General features: G+C 40.5%; 1 protein-coding gene across 1 annotated transcript in view; it reads left to right on the top strand.

Annotated features, from left to right (window-relative positions):
* Positions 1-19,859, top strand: part of LOC126481359 (28S ribosomal protein S27, mitochondrial) — a 63,077-nt gene that overhangs the window by 21,750 nt on the left and 21,468 nt on the right. The window contains exons 2-5 of the mRNA XM_050105057.1: positions 3,806-3,895; positions 9,522-9,592; positions 14,252-14,504; positions 16,398-16,555. Coding sequence (XP_049961014.1) covers positions 3,806-3,895; positions 9,522-9,592; positions 14,252-14,504; positions 16,398-16,555 — 572 coding nt within the window. The remainder of the gene's footprint in view (positions 1-3,805; positions 3,896-9,521; positions 9,593-14,251; positions 14,505-16,397; positions 16,556-19,859) is intronic.

The following is a 19,859-nucleotide window of genomic DNA, read 5'->3' as shown; positions in this document are numbered from 1 at the left end:
GCCTGTGTTATTCCAAATTACGATGGAAAGTTCCTTTGAACATGTATGCATGTCCAAAGGAAAAGGCACTGCGGTAATTACAGCCATCATGAAATACATGGAATATATTCACAGTTGCAAACATGGACTACATCATCTGTATAATGAAATGGCACCAATGAAAATTTGTGCCAGACCGGAACTCGAACCCAGATTTCCCACTTACCAGGAGTGGTCACCTTACCGTTAAGTTATCCGAGCATGACTCACGACCAGACCCAAACTTCCATATGTCAACCATGTGTCTACAACCTGTACTAATACTCGGTCATGTATGTACCCATACAGGGGAGACATTTTACTTGAAAGTCACTTGCCTGGTTTGGCAGATAAATATGATATTGCATTGCCTGTATTATTCTGAATTACAATGTAAAGTTCCTTTGAACATGCATGCATTCTGGTACTATCGTTCCCTGTAATAGTCTAAATGTGGTTCAAGGCTTAATTTTTGATCTTGACCTCTCCTTACAGTCTGATGCTGAGCTGTGTGCCAATTTGGAGTGACATGTTGTACACTTTATCTGCCATGTCCATAGGGGGCCAAAGAACAATAGGGTTGCTCCAATATGTTCATCTTGGCTGAAAAGTTCAAGGTGTTGATATACAAATGTGACATGAAATCGTATGTTTCTCCCCATGTGGTGCTTCAAACGTATGAAAGTCGGGCACATGTCTTCACATCGTGATGCCAGATCTGTCTGGATTGCGGACAACTGCTGCACATGAACATTCCTTGTGCTCTGCCCCTGCCCCCCCCCTCCCCTTTCCCCGTGTGCATCATCTGTGGAGAGCACCATTCGCCTTGCTCACCAGACTGTACTGTCTTTGAGAAAGAGAGAAAAGATACAAGAATATAGTACTCAGATAGACTGACATACCAAGAGAACAAGAGAAAGTATGAGTGTCTACATCCTCCGGAGATGACAATGTCGTTTGCTACAGCTATGATGACATTGTCCTCTCTCCTAACAGTACTCTCCTCCATTATGCACCCTACAGCAAGCCCTCAGTGCTGCTCGACTGTGCTGTCACCTTGATGGTTGGGTGCTCTCCTGCTGCTATTTCCCACACACCCAGTTTGGGAACAATTGATTCTCACCCGCCAGTAATACCAATCCCCATCGCTGCATTGGTTCCTTGAGCCTCGGGGCCTTCTGGTTCTGTCCCAAGGTGGTGTTTAGCAAGACTGTTCAACTGCTGATAATTTGGTTTGCTGTAGTCTGCAATCCAGGCAGCTTTTGACTGATGTAAACACCTTATTACTGTCTTCTTCAACCTATAAAATTTTTATGACATGACATGGCAACACCACATCCTTGCTACATTATGTGAGTTGGGTCTCCAGGCCCACTTCCGATTTTTGTCCAGAATTTCTTGTTGCACCATACTTTCGAGTTCAACTTTTTAATTTCCACAGTAGCCCCTATATTCAAGAAAATGAGGTCCCACAGGGCTCTGCATTAATTGCCCCTCTCTTTTCAGTGGCCGTCAGTGGTCTAGCAGCAGCTGTGGGGTCTTCAGTATCACTCTCCTTGTATGCTGACAATTTTTGCTTTTACTATTGCTCCTCTAATGTAGGCGTTGCTGAATGCCGACTGCAAGGCACCATTCGAAAGGCACAGTCATGGGACCCCACCAACAGCTTTCAGTTTTCTGCCACCAAGATGCTCTCCTAAGCATCCAAACTAACATGTCCTTTTTCCTAGTAGGGATTCCACCTCCCACAACAGAGACACGGAAGAGGGGTCACAATTGTTGTTTGATTACAGTGTCTTTGTTCTGAACTCCAACTTCCTCCATTGTCACCTCTCATCAGGGAGCAATTGATCATGCCCCCCCCCCCTCCCCCCCATGGCATGTGCCCTGATCTTGGATCTGTCTCAATTTATCATTTGGACCAAAAGATTCAGTTGACCCCATGGTGTGTTGCCATCTGTTCCTGGCTGTCCTCAATGCATTTCCAAGTTTGAAAGTTACACACACTAAAGGCTCATTGGTGGACAGATGAACCAGTTACATACACGTGCGCAAGGTGCAGTGAACTAGGCTCCTTGCTGAATGGATTCTGCATCTTCACTGCTAAATTGTGGCCATTTAACAAGCACTTAGCTACGCTTGTTCTTGCACCAGGAAGATGCTTCTAATCTACAGCGCCTCCATGAGTAGCCCTCAGGCTATAGACCAGTGCTAATCTCGTCACCCAGTAGTCTCGACTATCCAGGATCTTCTTTCTGACCTCCATCAAGCTGGGCACCCAACATCTTTGTGTGGACCCTTGGGCATGTTGGGATCTCAGGGAATGAACATGCCAACCGCTTGGCAAAGTTGGCTATCAGGATACCAATTTTGGAAATGGAGGTCTCAGAACTGTGACCTGTGGTTGACTCTATCAGTTGTTGGATGTCCAGAACTCAGAATTGTTCACCTTAGAGTCCACAAACAAACTGAGGGCAATAAAGGAGACCAGGACCACATGGCAGTCTTCTCTTCATGCCTCTCACAGGAAATCCAGTGTCTTTTGTCAGCTATACATTGGCCACACTTGCCTGACCCACAGTCATATTCTCTGACGTTAGGACCCTTCTTACTGCCAATATGGCGTATGCCTGACAGTGGCCCACATGCTACAAGACTGCAAAAATTTGGCTGCTTTGTGGCGATATCTTCAGCTTCTTGACATGCTACCTCTGGTGGTAGTGGTTGTTGCCAAGGCTGCTGACCTGGTTTTATGTTTCATTGTGAGGTGGGACACTTCAGCCTCATCGACCGCCAGAGCAGTTGGAGTTTGAGGGGCACCCCTTGTCTGCTTTGACCTAGGGGACCAGTGGTGGCCCTTGTTCGATGGTCTTCTGGTTGGCCTCTGCCATTCCCACCTTTTTATTCTCCTTGTTCTTCTTTGTCTGCTATTTGTAATTTTTTTTTGTCCTAAACTTTTCTCATCATGTCTGTATTGCTTAATTCCTTGGGCTAAGGGATGGTGAGGTGGTGCTGGTGTGAGGAGAGTGTGCATGTCCCACTGCATACCTTGCTTCGGTGACCTCCAACTGCATTCTGGGCAGGGTGGCTTGCCCACCTTGCCCTTTCTCACTTCCCTCCAATTTCTCCTTGATTTTATCTCTGTCTTACCGTATCTTGCTTACAGTTGGGCTGCCCAGTATTCGCCTTTTGTATCTTTCTACTGAGGGTTATTCCTGGTTAGATACATATAGGATAAAGGCACTGATGATCTCCAACAAACAGCCAAACTCTCTTTAATTCAACCAAAGGCACTAGTAACCTTTCTGTTTAGGCCCTAAACCATCATCTTTTAATACAAAATCATCCTATTTTAACTAAAAAGTGGTATATTGTAATAGTTCTAACATAATGATTCCTCCTAATATTTCTAGTTATTATTTACTCTTTTCCAGTTTTGCCTATCTTCCACCCAATCCACAATACTGACAGCAGGGACAGCAAGTGATGACAAATCCCCAGTTTTCAATAGAACCTAATGGGTTTTTCCAAGTGCTGATGAAGGTGTGATTGTTAATGGTGCATGTTGTATGAATATGATGAGAGAACTAGTGGTATTCTCAAAAGCCTGTCTGCAGTTCTCACAAATACATTGCTATAATTTTTCTGTAATTTTGAATTTGATTTTGCCCAGAGTTTTTGCATTTAAATAGTGTTTCTCACTGGATAGATTTTTTTGTCAATAAATGCTTTTTTTGTTGGTACTCTACAGAAATTGTTTTTCAAAGCTACTTAAAAATGTTGACAGGGAGGCGATACGTACTATCTGAAGCATATCGTTGTGAAGATGCATGGAATAATCGGTATTCCTCTCCAGTCATCCAGAAAATTAAATTGGGTGAGTATTTTTTCTCTTTGTCACACACACACACACACACACATGCACACACACGCACACACACACACACACACACACACACACACACACACACACACACACACACACACACACCTCAATACAACAGGCAACTCGTGCAAACACCTGGCTGTAACAATTTGAAAGAACATGAAATGGAACGATCACGTAAGCTCAGTTGATTGCTCGCAAAACATTTATTTGACCCATCGTACTACATTGCTCAAGTGTGTGATAACCATACCCAGTAGGGCTAACAGGGGACATTGAATGTATACAAACCAGGCAACATGAATAGTTACAGGTTTGTTTGACCCTTGGGAGAGTGTCACAGAGCTGTTAAAAACTGGAAATGGTAGTTCCTTGAAGGTAGATCTGGTGAAGTCCTACTTAATGAGTTTTGAGTATCAACTTTAAGTGAGGAATCTGGCAATAAACTATAACCCTCTACAAATCACTCCTGTGAGTATCACAAAGACAAGATTAATTATAATGCTCACAGAAGCATTCAGCAATCATACTTCCTGAAATGCATACATGAATTGAAGGGAAACTAGCTGCAACAAATGGTACAACGCTCTTCTCAGTGATTTGCTGAGTATAGATGGAGATAGAGATATAGATATAGATATTCTTTTGATTCCATCAAAGAGAACCTGCCGTGGTGAGAAGTTAATTAAGAAAAGAAACACAAGCTCTTTGCAGCCTCTGTGTGATTGCACATGGGAACTAAGGATACACATGAGCTGATTCTTCAATAAAGTTGCTACTGTACTGTTTTATCAATGTGTTGTTTCTTGTCTTGTCTATAAAATAAGAAAAACAACATCATTATTTTTTGATACAATTGAGCATACTTCATATTATAACTTCATGTAACACTTGGCATAATTTTGTAGTGGAAGCATTTTATTCTATATCATAATTCACAGACACCCAGGGTGTTATCTATAAATGCAAGCTGACAGAAGATAGTGAATACAAAAGGAAAAATCAGTAAGAAGCAGATTTCTGCTCATAGATCTGATTCAAGAACAGTACCAGCAAATTAAGGCTTTAAATACAACTTGACAATGTGAAGTGTGTGCTTGAATTGAGGTCACAAAAGTGACAAGTGTTTGCTAGTCACCTGTACAATACAGTTCGATTGTATCTGCCTTCAAATTGTCACTGAGGTAAACAATGAGGTTGAATCTGATATATGTGGTCCTGCACTACCTCATTTTGGTTTTATGCTGGTGCTATTGTTTTTATATGAAGTTTGAGAGTGGTTCTGGATATAAAGCTGAACTAGTTTCCATTCCTGTAAATAATCATCAGGTTCTGCTGTCAGAATATGTGTTACTCTGAAAAAGGTGACTGAGAATGCAGAGTGCTGTTCTCAACTTGAGCCCTAGTAGTATCATGACAGGGCTTTCCTTTTTGATGTTTATTGTGTGGAAGATACTATGGGAGATTTTCTGAGTTCTATGTTGCAATTTACATCTTGTGGTGCTGTACCCTGAATGCTTGAATGAACCATGCAGCTATGTTGTTATATAATATATGAAACAAACATTTGAGTCTGGATTTGGGACTCATTATTGGAGATTATCCCATCCATTACTCATTTTAGGGTAAAAACCATTCAGGGCCCCTTTTTGTTGTTTGTGCTAAAATGAATAACTTCTGCATCACAAGGGTAAATTCATTAGAGCATTGATGACAATGATGAATTAGGGTTGAAACCTTCATGAATATGGTAACAAAGGTCCTATGATAGTGATAGTGTGGGCTGTTGGAGTGATCCTGCTGGAACAACACAGATCCACAATGTATTGCCATTATCCTTTTGTTATCTTTTTATCAGTGGCAAATCTGTGTATCTCTTCATGAGTTGCTGTTTTCCATCAGACAGGTTCAAACTCTGTTAAGGATGAGAGTAAGATGTAAGTAATGGCATTGCAGTGGTGATAAACTGTCTTCCTTTATTGGAGAAGACAAGTAGAATGTTTTGACTGAATCTAATAAGATTTTAGAGGGATTGGGAACTATTGAGTTCTGGGTGTTTTGGTCAGTGACTTTTAGATCATCCATTTTTCATGTAATTGTAATCATACTTTAGGGTGTGGACACATTGTCCACATAGTGCGGGGAATTTATGAAATGGATGTAGCAGCTGATCATATAGTTAACAGCAGACTTCCCCTGAGGTGTCAAAACTGTTTTGTTGAAAGTGGAATGGAGGGTATTAGAGTAATTAGAAAGGACTTGTAATCCATTGTGTGGGTTTGACTAAAAGTTACTTTTTCTAACATAGCAGTTTTTTTTTTTGAACTGATAATGTGTTAATTGAAATACATACAATGATTGTTTTGATAGGTCCTGTGTTCTTTGTAAGAGCTCTTTGCCAAATCGTGCACTGACAAATCTCTTGGAAGACGGAATGGATGACATGATACCAAGTGCTTGAGACATAATTTCTTGTATTCCCAGTTTAACAACTGTGGAATCACCCTGTTGATCATCTTTGCTGTGTAACTTTGCTGTACACCCTTCAGCAGCTATAGCAAACACTATAGACAGCAAAGTTCCTAGGTCCTAACACACTCTCAACTTTCCTTGCTTCTGTGTGTGCTGCAAACAATGGTTGTTTTGGATATTATCTGCATCTGCAAGTTATACCCTTTCACATTCCATTCCCAAATAGAGTGAGGGAAAATGACTGTTTATATGCCCCCGTACAAGCCCTGATTTCTCTTATCTTTTCTTTAGGGTCCATACATGAAATGTACATGGACAGTGGTAGAATCATTCTGTAGTCAGCCGCAAATGCCAGTAGTCTAAATTTTCTCAATAGTGTTTCGCAAAAAGAATATCCTCTTCCTTCTTGGAATTTCCATTTGAGTTCATGAAGCATTTCCATAATACTCAAAATACTTGGCATCTATCTCAAGCATCTCCCTGTTCAGGTCTTCACCATTTCCGTGTCACTCTCCTATAAATCTGTGATCATTACGCTGCCCTTTTTTTTTTAATCACGTGTTAATCATATTCAGTCTGGGTTCCACACACTTGAGCAATGTTCTAGGATGGGTTCATGAGTATTTTGTAAGTAATTACCTTTATAAACTGATTGCAAATGAAATGCAGATTGCATTTTCCAAACATCATACCAATTAACCAAATTCTGCTTTATCTCCAACAGACACTATGTGATTATTCCATTCATATTTCCACCAATTGTTAAATTCAGGAATTGTGTAAGTTGATTGATTCCCTTTGTAACTGATTGATATTTAACTCATAGCATATTGTGTTTTATGAACTGCAGTTTTTTTCATTTTTGAAAATTTAAAGCAAATTGCCAATCTTACTGCCACTAAAAAATCTTATCAAGGTCTGACTGTTTATTTGTGCAACATTTTGTGGATAGTACTTCATTATAGATACCAGCATCATCTGCAAAAAGTGTGTTAATACTGTCTACCAGCTCATTAGAGTGTAACACAAACAGAAATGATCTCAACACACTTGCCTGGATCATTTCTGAAGTTACTTTTATATCTTTCGATGACTCTCAATCTGAGATAACAGGCAGCATCCTTCCTTCCAAGAGATCCTCAGTCAAGTCATAAATTTCACTTGATATCCTTATGATTGTAATTTTGTTAGTAAGTATTGATGTGGTGTTTTCATCAGTTTATCACTAAGATTTTAATAGTCTCGTATGTGGATGGTCACTCTTTGAATCTTATACAATTACTTGAGTCTTTTACAGGTATCATTAACAGGAAAGAATGGAGAGTCACAAAATCCACTTCCTGTTAGTGCTCCCTACACAAAGTCGACTCCCTAGGTAGCAGCCTCTGATACGTAATGTACCCCTGAACCATTTAGATGGACCCTACAGTTCTCAATCCTGTGGTACAAATGTAGAAAATTTCAGCCTAGCTTGTTACAGAACCTTCAATGTCTCCTGTTGTCCATTTCATTCGGAACCAGGGTGACAAATCAGTCCAAGGGACAATTCTGCAGACTAGGGACTTCATTGAAAAGCCCCCAAGTAAGACTAGCCATATCAGCATTCTCTGCCAGTCACTGAAAAATTCCAAAAATGATCACAGAGCCCAGATGACAGTCATTGTTTGTTCCAGTGTGCACCATAATCTACGGCTAATTGCATCCTGTTTCCTCAATGACTGCCAAAACAGTCACATCATCATGTTCAATTATCCTCCCAGACAAGCATACTGAGTACCCTGGGGTCATTCTTATCCCTTGTTGTCATTTCCATAAGGGGTGTTATTTGCTCTATGTTTGAACTAATTATTAGCAGACCCCTACTCTTCTGAGCTTGTCTCCTGCATCACAAAACACAGTATGACTTCCAACAGGTGGAGTGTGTTGTACTGGCTCAGTTTCAATGAGAAATAGCACCTGAAACTCATTGGTTGAGGTGTGGGTGTAGTACCCCAAGTTTTCCCTGGACCCTGACTCCACTTGTATGGGTCTCCTAGACCTACCTCGGACATGCCACTCACAGTCAAGTTGATGAATGGTGATAAGATAGTAGTTGTACTCATTAGTGCAAATGGTGAAACATATGTAATCAACAAAGCAATTATTTATGACAATAAATGTTGTCTGTATCAACCAATCAATAAGTTTTCTCTCTCTTTTTTTACTATCATGTCCATAGCCATGCTGAGTGGACACAAACTGTATACTATTTCTGAACATACTTGGTCCACAGCTCGTGGTTGTGCGGTAGCATTCTCGCTTCCCACGTCCGGATTCCCGGGTTCAATTCCCGGCGGAGTCAGGGATTTTATCTGCCTCATGATGACTGGGTGTTGTATGATGTCCTTAGGTTAGTTAGGGTTAAGTAGTTCTAAGTTCTAGGGGACTGAAAACCATAGATGTTAAGTCCCATAGTGCTCAGAGCCATTTGAACCATTTTGAACATACTTGTGATGTATTACAGGGGTACTTGTTTAATCATGTAAATGATTTTCAACACCTGCCTCTGTACTATTCTGCCCCCTCTCTCCCTCTCTTAAAAATTTCTTTCAGTTATATTTTCTGTTTTCTGCTTTTAATTCTTCTTTTTCTTTATCAATTAATTTATTGTCCATTTTCATTTGTTTCATTTTATTTCTATTGAATTAAGTTCTCTTCTTTGATCGCTCTCATTAGCAGCAGCTCAGTATTTGTACTCTGAAATCCATAAAGTGGCTGGAAGCCTGTTTCTGGTTATCTTTCTTGTGCCATAGTCTAGGAATTTGGTGAATATCCATTCCTGAAGAACATATGTATCCCTTTCAGTTTCAGTTCTTTTAATAGCTACTTTCTTTTCTTTCAGACAGAGAAATTCTTAAAGTTATAAGTTTAACATATTTACTTCTGTGTTTGTCATCTCAGCTCTCTCCATTCCTATGGCATCAGTTGGACATATGGAATGACATATTTTGTCTCTCTTATTAGAATTAAGCCTGATTTATAATTACTTATCAGTTTGGATGCAGATATATGCAGACCAAATTTGTTGTGGCATTAGTAAAACCAGTGTTAATGCTCAATATAAAGATTTTTTTATTAAAACTTGATTTTCCCCTCTTTTTTGTAGATGAGATGTACCACGAGTTGGATATAAGGTTTCAGCAAGAAGGAAAAGCTGCTGCTGTTGACATTGATCTGGTATGTAATCAGAATATGAAAGATCCAAGAGCAAGACCTGCTGTCTATACCTTCTCACAACAGCCTACTTTAATGTCATCATAGGCATATCCTAATCCTACTCTATCAGAAGCTATGCCACTGGCGAAGGCAGTCATATATCAGCCCCGGAGTAATTACTGCCCATTCTTTTACGTGGGCATGGCCACTAACCAGCTATCTATCTGAATGAATGGCCACTGCCAAAATGTGGCCAAGACCACCCGCTTAACACAATGTGCTTGATGTCAGTGGATGCTTCACAACCCATACTATTTGAAATTCATCCTCACTCCCTATCCTCAGTACCAGCTTGCCTTAATTATATAGAAGGGTATTGTCTTATAAAACATCCTTTGTTCTCCTAGACTCATGGCCTCATTCGCTGTTAGTCCTTGCCCCCACACCCACTTTCACGACTACCCTCGTGCCCCAGACCAACCATGCTGTTGCTGTTTTGTGTGTGTGTGTGTGTGTGTGTGTGTGTGTGCGCACTCAGTGCTTCAACTATATGTTGAGACGTTACTGTAGTAATCCTTCCTTTACAACACATTCACCGCATCATGCAATTCGAGCAGCACTCCATTTGGCTGCTCCAGGTGCCCATCAGAGGCCGCCAGCCATGGACGCGTCTAAGTCACCTGCAGACTAGCTTCAAAATAGATCTGAATAACAATATTAATTAGTTGTAACCTCAGAAAATGGACAACATCAGACACAGAGCCAAAGAAGCCCTTGGTCAATGTGACACATTGAAGAAACATATCTTGGCATTCTGAAATGAGTGTCTTACATTTATAAAAAGTATGGTATCCAAAATTCAGGGTAAATTGCCCCTGGCATACTCTTTTGCAAAGGCCATTCCATGTTTAGACCCAGAAGTGGCAATTAATGCTGATCATAAGAAAGACACTTAAGCATAGCATTAATACATCTCAGTACCTTAAAATGCTTTAATGATCATAAGGCTGATGCCATTGTCTAAAAGTTTCAAAATCTAGTAGGGATCATGTCAGTGAAGGATATCCTCCAAGAATTTGATGGAGTTTGTCTTTGCATCAATCAGTTCTGGATAATGGTCATTCAGGTTAAGAGTGAACGTGAAAGTGTGAAGAGATTTATCAAGGATACTTGCAGTCTCTTCCATGGCAATATCAGCCTTGAAAGAGATTTCTCTGTTTTGGTCAAAAATTTGACAGAAGCCACTCTCATACTGTTAGTGCTGTTCATGATGCAGTCACAGAATGTGTGTGGTATCTGTAACTGTCACAAAGCAGTTAATACATAATTTCCAAAATGCACATGGTAGATACAGTGAATCAGTAACAGAGAAAAGGGCAACTGAGAAGTCTTTGAAAGACTATGAGACAAATAAAAAGTGAGTAGAGGAAAGCTAAGAGCACTGCAAACTATGAAAACAAAACTCGTGGAAAGTGCTGAGAAAGAGATTTCTCAGAATGAAGTAGTAATTCTATCACTAAAAAGTACCTGCTTGTGACTTGATTTAATGTTCATGAATGTGTCCTTATCGGACTAGTCTATTACTGTTCCTTCCATAATTGTTCTTCTCAAATTGCATTTGAATTTATTCTTAGATTCCTAGATCCTCCCAACAGCTGATTGCTTCTAATGTAAATGTTTATTAATAATGTTTTACTTCCTTTGGAACCTAGATTCATTCTAATTTTCCTGTAACTTTTTTGTTCAAATTACGTTTTACACTTAAGTCTGTTGACAGATCTTGGTATGATTATTTCTTGGGGAAAATAAACCATGTCCATTTTAAGGTCATTTTAATATAGTCCTCATTCTATTCGTACATCATGACAAAATTTGTAGATTTATAAAATCAATGAAAACTGGTTCGATTAATTTTTTTATGAAGGAAGTATTGCATAAAGTAATCAACATAACAATAATAATAACAACAATCACAGTCACCATAGCCGCAGCCGCCACCACCACTACCACCACCACCACCACCACCACCACCAACAACAACAACAACAACAACAACAACAACATTTGACATGCACTGTTTGATAAAGGCCTTGTCTTGGACGTACCTTGCTCATCTCCATTACACTTTCGATTATTTCATTCGTTCTAATCTGTTCCCTGTTCCAGTTATTTGTTTTCTTGTTTCTAGAACAGTTCTCAGTTTTTGAATAGTTCTCACATTAAAATTACTTACCTCCCCACCACAAATCAAAACAGATAATGAACCACGATGTACATTTCCCTTTGTGTACGTGCCAGAACTTGGTTTAATGAAACCTGTTGAGCTTACCAAAATATGAAAACTTGTGAAAAGGAGAGAAGTAAAAAGACTGGGTGCGTCAGTGGAATGAGGGATGTGTAGTGCTGGAATGAGAACAGGGAAGGGGTTGGATGGTGAGGACAATGACTAATGAAGGTTGATGCCAGGAGAGTTCCCACCTGTGCAATTCAGAAAAGCTGGTGTTACTGGGAAGGATCCACATGGCATAGGGTGTGAAGCAGTCAATGAAATGAAGAATGTCGTGTTGGTCAGTGTGCTCAGCAACAGGGTGGCCCACTTGTTTCTTGGCTACATTTTGTGGGTGGCGATTCATGTGCACAGACAGCTTGTTGGTTGTCATTCCCACATAGAGTGCAGTACAGTGGTTGCAGGTTAGCTTGTAGATCAAATGCCTGGTTTCACAGGTAGTCCTCCTTTTGATAGGATAGGTGATGTTTGTGACCAGACTGGAGTAGGTGGTGGTGGGAGGATGTCTGGGCCAGGTCTTGCATCTAGGTCTATTACAGGGATGTCAACCATGAGGTAAGTGGCTGGGAGCAGGGCTTGTGTTTAGAGATGAATGAGTATATTTTGTAGTTTCAGTGGACAGTGGAATACCACTGTGGGAGGTGTGGGAACGATAGTGGGCAGGACATTTATCATTTCAACACATGATGAGAGGTAGTTGAAACGCAGGCGGAGAACGTTGTTCAGTTGCTCCAGTCCAGGGTGGTACTGAGTTATGGGGGAAATGCTCCTCTGTGGCTGGATGGTGAGACTTTGGGAGGTGGTGGGAGACTGGAAAGATAAGGCACAGGAGATTTGTTTTTGCATTTTTGCAGCATTCTATGTGGGCATGACAACCAACAAGCTGTCTGTCGGCATGAATGGCCACCGACAAATTGTGGCCAAGAAACAAGTGGATTAGCCTGTTGCTGTACATGCTGCCCAACACAACATCTTTCATCTCAGTGACTGCTTCACACCCTGTGCCATACGGATCCTTCCCACCAACACCAGCTTTTCTGAATTACGCAGGTGGGAACTGTCGCTGCAATATATCGTATGTTCCCGTGACTCTCCTGACTCAAACCATTGTTAGTCATTGTCCTCACCCATCCAGCACCTTCCCTGTCCCCATTTCAGCACTACACAACCCTCATTCCATCAACACACCCAGTCTTTTTACTTCTCTGCTACCGCCCCCTCTCCCCTTCCACCGTCTAACCTCCCGACTGCACCTGTCTGCCCTACCCTCCCTCCACCTTGTCCCTGTACGCTCCCCAGCAGTACTTCACTGTCCCCACCCCCTACCTTACTATCCCTCCCCCTCCCCAACCTATTCTCCTCCTTACCCCCACCCAGTTGCCACTCCCATTATGCAATGCTGTTGCTGCTGCTCGCAGTGTGGCTTCAGCTGCCAGAGACTGCAGTCGTGTGTGTGTGTGTGTGTGTGTGTGTGTGTGTGTGTGTGTGTGTGTGTGTGTGTGTGTCTCATCTATTTTTGATAAAGGCATTGTTGGCCGAAAGCTTATTTGTGACAGACATTTTGTTGTGCCTATCTGCGACTCAGCATCTCCGCTATATGGTGAGTGACAACTATCCTTTTCATAATATTGTTACTTTGTAATCACCCCATCATATAATTTTATTTGAAACTTTTAAATGGTACACTGTAACATATACTTGTCTAAAGGTCACTTGCTTTATCAGATTAAAATCTAATGTTTTTTTTTCTGTGTGGTTTGTTACAATTTCAGTGATTGTTTTGTACAGTGAGAGAGGAGGCAGATAGGTGTATGGATTATTATGTTGCAAGAGTAATAATGAATTGCTTCTTTTTTGCAGAATTGTGTTCCTCTGATGACAGATAAACAGATTTTATAAGTTCATTTTGTTTATTATTTTCCCTCCAGGTTTAATCCTTTGCATTGAAACACCATCATGTCCAGTTTAAATTCCTGTCTTCATATATCAAATGGTAAAATGCACTTAATCTGGCATTACATCTTGTATGGTGTTATTTCAAATTGTGGGAATAGGGTTCTACTGATTATGCACACCACAAAATCTCTTGCGAAGATTTTAATATTTACATAATCCTGCAGAACGCTATTCCTGTAATTTAATCTGCAAACAAGCCTTCTGTTAGAGCACTGTCAATGAAGAGATGATGATTAGATCATTTTCATTATTAATTGCTTGTGTTGATGTTCCATCTTGCAAACTAAACATGTATATGAGGAACCTTGGAATACTTTTCGTGTGTTGTTGCACAGTTTGCCATTTTAAATGTATCTACTCAGCACAGGCTTATTTTGTTTCCTTTGTGCAGTAACATTTTCATGGGTGTAGTAATGTCATTTTCATTTCTGTTACAGTTTGCAAATGCTGTGAAGACTGAAGAACATGCTGATGAGTTGGAAGATTTGGTTCATAAGCTTCGATTAAGTGAAAACACATCATCTATGTTACCTTCCACACCACACGCTGTCATTCGTATCTTACTAGAACTTGGCAGGCATGAACAGCTGTTGAACATTTTGAATGACAGAATTAACTATGGAATCTTTCCTGATTATTATTGTTCATGTTTGTTAATGGATACATTCCTAAAATCAGGAAATTATGCAGGTAAATTATATTATAGCAAAAGCTAAAAAAGCAATAAATGCAGTTCAATCATTTACTGAGTTGTATTGCATCGTGATCATAAATAGGCTGTTTTATAACACAACTGTCACTGTTCAAATGCAGTTATTCAACACCGTCTTCAGGCATAATTTAGGTAAGCCCATGTTGTGTTGCCCTCTGGTCTATGTGAACATAGCTTACCATTACCTTCATCTAATCTGTGTTTCATTTGAGCACGAATAGTGTGCAATAAAAGGACAGAAACAAAACAGCAAAGAATACAGTGGGTGGAAGCTGGTCGCTCTACACCAGAAATGGCAAAGTCAGTTCCATGTGCTGGCCAGTATTTTCCAGGATGGAAAAGTGTGTGTTCATACTGTCAGTGAATGCTATACAAGACTTGTGGATCAACTATGTGAATAAGTATGTGCAAAGAGATCTGGATTGCAAAAGGAGGGATTAAAGTCTTTCAGCAGGATGATGTGTAAAGGTTTTTAGCAATGAGAAAACTGATAGGTTTGAAGAAAGTATTGTTGGAACGTCCATCCTTTTCCCCAGATTGGGCATTGCTGGTTTCCATTTATCCTCCTATCTACAGAAATTTTTAACTGCTTAATGTATTGAATTCCGTAGAAGGTTATGGCAACTGAAGGTAGTTATTTTGAAAACTTTCTACATATTTGAATGCATGATGTCTGTTCGTTTGAAAGAACAGACACCATTCAGATCCCGCAGCTGTGAAACACTGCATGTAAAGTGAAGGGGGAGCGCTGCTATCAGCTGTAGTGGGACATTAAGCGGAATCAGCAGCAATGAGCAAAAATGTTTACCAGACTGGGATTCAAACCCGGGATCTCTTGCTTACTAGGAAGGTGCGGTAACCATTGCAACATCGGGGACACAGTGTTATCGCAACTGCACAGATTATCCTGCTACGCCTCACGGCCAGTCCACATTCCCACCGAGTGCCACCTGTCTGCGGTCCCTGTCCGTACGAGCAGACACCATGCTTTCAAATAATTGATAAGCCTGGCTGAGCAATGGATCCACTTTCTTCAGTGCACAGGCACAAATATATCTGACCTCCTGTGGGAATCTCTCAGTAGCAAACAGGAGTGTAATGGACAGGGACTGTCGACAGATGGTGCTTGGCGGTAGTGTGGATTGACCTTGAGGCGTACCAAGATAGTCCGTGCAGTTGCGATAATGCTGTGTCCCGGATGTCACAGTGGTTACCGCTCCTTCCTAGTAAGCTGGAGATTCCAGGTTCGAATCCCGGTCTGGTACACGTTTTCACTCGTTGCCACTGATCCCGCTTAAGGTCCCGCTGCAGCTGATGGCAGCACTCCCCCTTCAGTTTATACTTTCTACATAGTTGGGAATGGAATCTATTCTCTGGAAAATGTCAGATAAAGTGCGTGGACTTAATTAAATCAGGACCATAAGGAAATATTTGAACCTGTTTGATTTAAAAAAAGAAAACAGAAACCCCTCACATTTACATGCCCTGAATCATCAAAAACCATCGTAGGAAACTGTGGTGTTATAGACCCCTCATTCAGATTGACACTGTACAAACAATGCATGTAAGAAATAGTTACTCAAAGCTGTAGGTCCAGAAAGAGAGATCTAACATTCGACCTCTCAGGTTTTCAAATGTTGTGACCATGCTGTTGCTCATTTGCTGTGCTGCTGTAGCTCACTTAACCTAGGTTCTTGGGTTGACTGGAGTGTCAGATTTTGTCAAACATTTTTCTCTTTAGGGAAACAAGTGGCTTATGTTTCTGATAGCAAGCCACATGTATTTATGTCTGTTATTGTATGAGTATGTTTATTTGATAGATTTCAGTTTAAGACCATTTTCTTGTGTAATTAGACATTTTTATTTTACAGCTGCTGCAAAAGTTGCTGCAATGGAAATGCTACAGGAGGACTGGTCCAATCCTCTTACTACACACCTTGCCCTCTATTCGTGCCATATGTACTTAAAGGATCCTGGGCCTGAACCTTGGAAAGAGGAGGTGGTGGAAGAAAATGACACTGAAGAAGAGGCAAGAATTGAAGTTAAAGTTTTTTTCTTTCATGAATTAAGCAAATAGATATGTAAAGAGATTATTAATATATTTAAACCAGAAAAATGTTGGTTCTAGAGATGATTTATCTAGTGCTAACATTTCAAATTGTCCTGGAGACATTAGTAAAACTACTAATTATGGTGTACCTATCTGGGTACTGATAGACATACAAACTTGAACATTGTACAAATAACTGGAAAAGTTCTCAGCATAAACTATGTTCTTTGGTACTGAAAGGCAGGCAGGAAACGCTGTTTTGTAGGTGCTAACTTTATATTTGCCAAGAAAACAAAAAGAAACAAATTTTGAAAGGAAACGTGTTGCAACAGAAGAGTGTTTTTTATACATGCAGCTCTAGAGACATACATGTGTGAATTTAAATGTTCTCATTTCACTTATTAAACTGTATTTCTTGATGTGTGGAACATGGGTTAAAAATGTGATGCAGAAGAAGATTTAAGTGTAGGAAAGCTCATGATAATATAGCCTCTTTGTCTAAAGATAACTTATTACAGATGCCTGTCAATGTCAATTTCTTAAGAGTTACCAGCCCACAATCAGAGGTACTGAATTCAGCATGATAAAACATTAGCTTGTCCACCAGAACAAGAAATGCTAGGAAACTAGCTCTGTGCAACAAAAAGTATGAAAAGATTCAATCACCAAGAGAAACAGTGCAAGAAACTTGCCAACTGACTACATTTCAAAGAATGAAATGAAAATCAAAATAACATTTTATATTATTATTGTTTTTGTAGTAAGCAAGTAATGCATGAAACTGACCCAAGTAACAGAAATATGGCTTCATTCAAAAACCTCTGAACAATAATGGAAATAAGTCTCTTGTGACTCCACACGTAACAGTACAAAAGAATCATACAGAAGGTGCAACCTAAGGGATGCACAGAATGACTTATGTAAGCAGTGCAAACTAAAAGAACATAATGAGGGTGAGTCAGCACTGCTCTGTGTGTGTATAGATGTGAGTCGCCTGTAAACGGCGTGGCACAGACCATGCTGAGGGAAAGGTTTTTACACGTGGCCTCTAGTGGCCAGCCTGCACTAATACAGTTGGTGATTGATTGGAGTACATACGCACAGCGACACTACACTTGGTGCAGTCACTCACATGCACTAATAGCAGGATACAGCAATTATTTGTACATCCCATGGGAAAGGTTTTTTTTTTTTTTTTAGAATATTGGTACTGTTAAAGAGAAATACTGAAAACCAAGCTTAAAGAAACATTTATGACAGACAGTTGGTGATGTTGTGCAGTACACAAGTAAAATTTGAAGTGAGGCATGGCAGTCCACAATGCCATCCTCACACGAAGTGAGTTTCTTATTGTGAAGCATGTTAGACATGGTTTCTGTCATGGTTGGTGCACTCTTATAAAAAAGCTGGTGCATCACACGGAATGTGCTCCTCATTTTCATTTGCAACTGCAGCTCTCTCCAGCATCGGTTCTGGTGCTTAAACTACACATTTTGTTTAAGAAAGTGGGCACATGTAACATTGCTATGTTGCCTCTAGTGTAACACACATTTCTGCTCTTGTCCATATGCTAGCCACGTTAATGCCTTTGTAGCATACATGAATAAATACTGCCATATCCATGACCATGATACAAGACATAAAGGAGAGTTCTTTGTCCTGTCAGTAAGGACATCAACTTTTAAAACTTTATGTACAAATAGTGTGATACAAATTTACAAGTCTTCCAGATAAGATAAAGATTACTTCATCATCCTCACTTTCAAGCAGTAAAACCCTGAGAGAGAGAGAGAGAGAGAGAGAGAGAGAGAGAGAGAGAGAGAGAGAGAGTGTGTGTGTGTGTGTGTGTGTGTGTGTGTGTGTGTGCACGCACAAGTGCCCGATGTGCTGCATTTCCTGCCATTTTAATTATAAAAACATTTCCTGCCCTAACATTTTATTATAAAAAATTTGTATGGTACCAAAAGCTATGGAAACTGAAATTCTACACAGTGACATCACTAAACTTGACCTGTTCTATGTCTGCAAACATCTTTTGTTCCATGGGAGAGTGGCTTTAGTAACATGTAAAGTCTGAATGGAAGAGCATCAATATGTTCTTGTCTGTTGCTGTGTGGGATGAACATATATTACAGTTTAAGTGCGTAGATTTGTTGCCTGCAACACCTGAGTTCGTGATCATGTTTGGAAGATTATTTTGACAGATTTGCAGATGGAGAATTGTTTTCAGTTGAAGATGTATCTCATAAAGAAGAGCTCAACACATTTTTTGCAGTACAAACATTGTGATGCATATTGCCTCGATAATATCAGAGACATGAAGGAACTTTTCTTGAAAATTTTCTCAGTCTTAAAAGCCATGAAGGTTTTTGCAGGTAGTTTGTGTAGATAGGACAACAGTGTTTGTGTAGGCATGACAACAGTGTGTAAATGTATGCTGCAGTAATAGTTTAGTCTGTGGTCTCCTTTGTTAAAGGCTCATTAAGTAAGAAAAAAACCACAACAATTATTCTGAATCATGGCAGCCTAAGTGGCACTACTAACTGGAACGAAGTAGCTCTTTGATCATTTGTAGTATTCATGTTATGAAAGACATGAAGTGTGCTGCCACAGCATCAACATTGCTGGGTAGAGTCACCCTGTTGCAGGGTGAGGAGGTCAGGAGCAGAATTGTCAGGGAGGTGAGTATGACCCCATAAGCATGTGGCTTCTTTCTTGGGGGCAGGAGCAAACCCAACCACACTCAGGTTGGCACTACTTGATTTATTTCTCTGGTAAAGCATACATCAGAAATCATATACCCACACTGAGCTAGAATGGGCATCAAACTTCAATCATCGACAGCAATGTTTTGTTGTATCATTGTCTGTGTCCGGCACGGCTCAGCACAGCCCATGAGCAGAGTGATATTGTGAGGTAGGCATTCCCAGCAGGTGGCATAGCTGTATCATGTGCTGGTGTTGCAGACCCATGCCGCTATGCCACGTGCACGATGGGCTGGCAGCCTGCCCCAGCAGTGACTGGTGATGGAAGTGATGACATCCAGGGAGCAAACTCTGCTGCACCCCCCCCCCCCCCCTCCCCTTCCTGATGTCTGGCTGTCTTCACTCAGTAACAAAGCAAGTTAGAGACTAGAAGAGTCTTTCTTGGACACTCAGCCCATTGAAGCTGATGCCATACTGTACAACGAATGGTCCTGCAGGATGATGGATGATGATGACTTCACCAACAGACAGCAGTAGAGCAACAGTGTTTCTCTGGGCAGTTGTCAATTCAATGCCTT

Source organism: Schistocerca serialis, chromosome 5 (genome assembly GCF_023864345.2).
Source record: "Schistocerca serialis cubense isolate TAMUIC-IGC-003099 chromosome 5, iqSchSeri2.2, whole genome shotgun sequence".
Taxonomy (NCBI): Eukaryota; Metazoa; Arthropoda; class Insecta; order Orthoptera; family Acrididae; genus Schistocerca; species Schistocerca serialis.
Note: the sequence above shows the minus strand (reverse complement) of the source record. Positions and strands in the feature narration are given on the sequence as shown.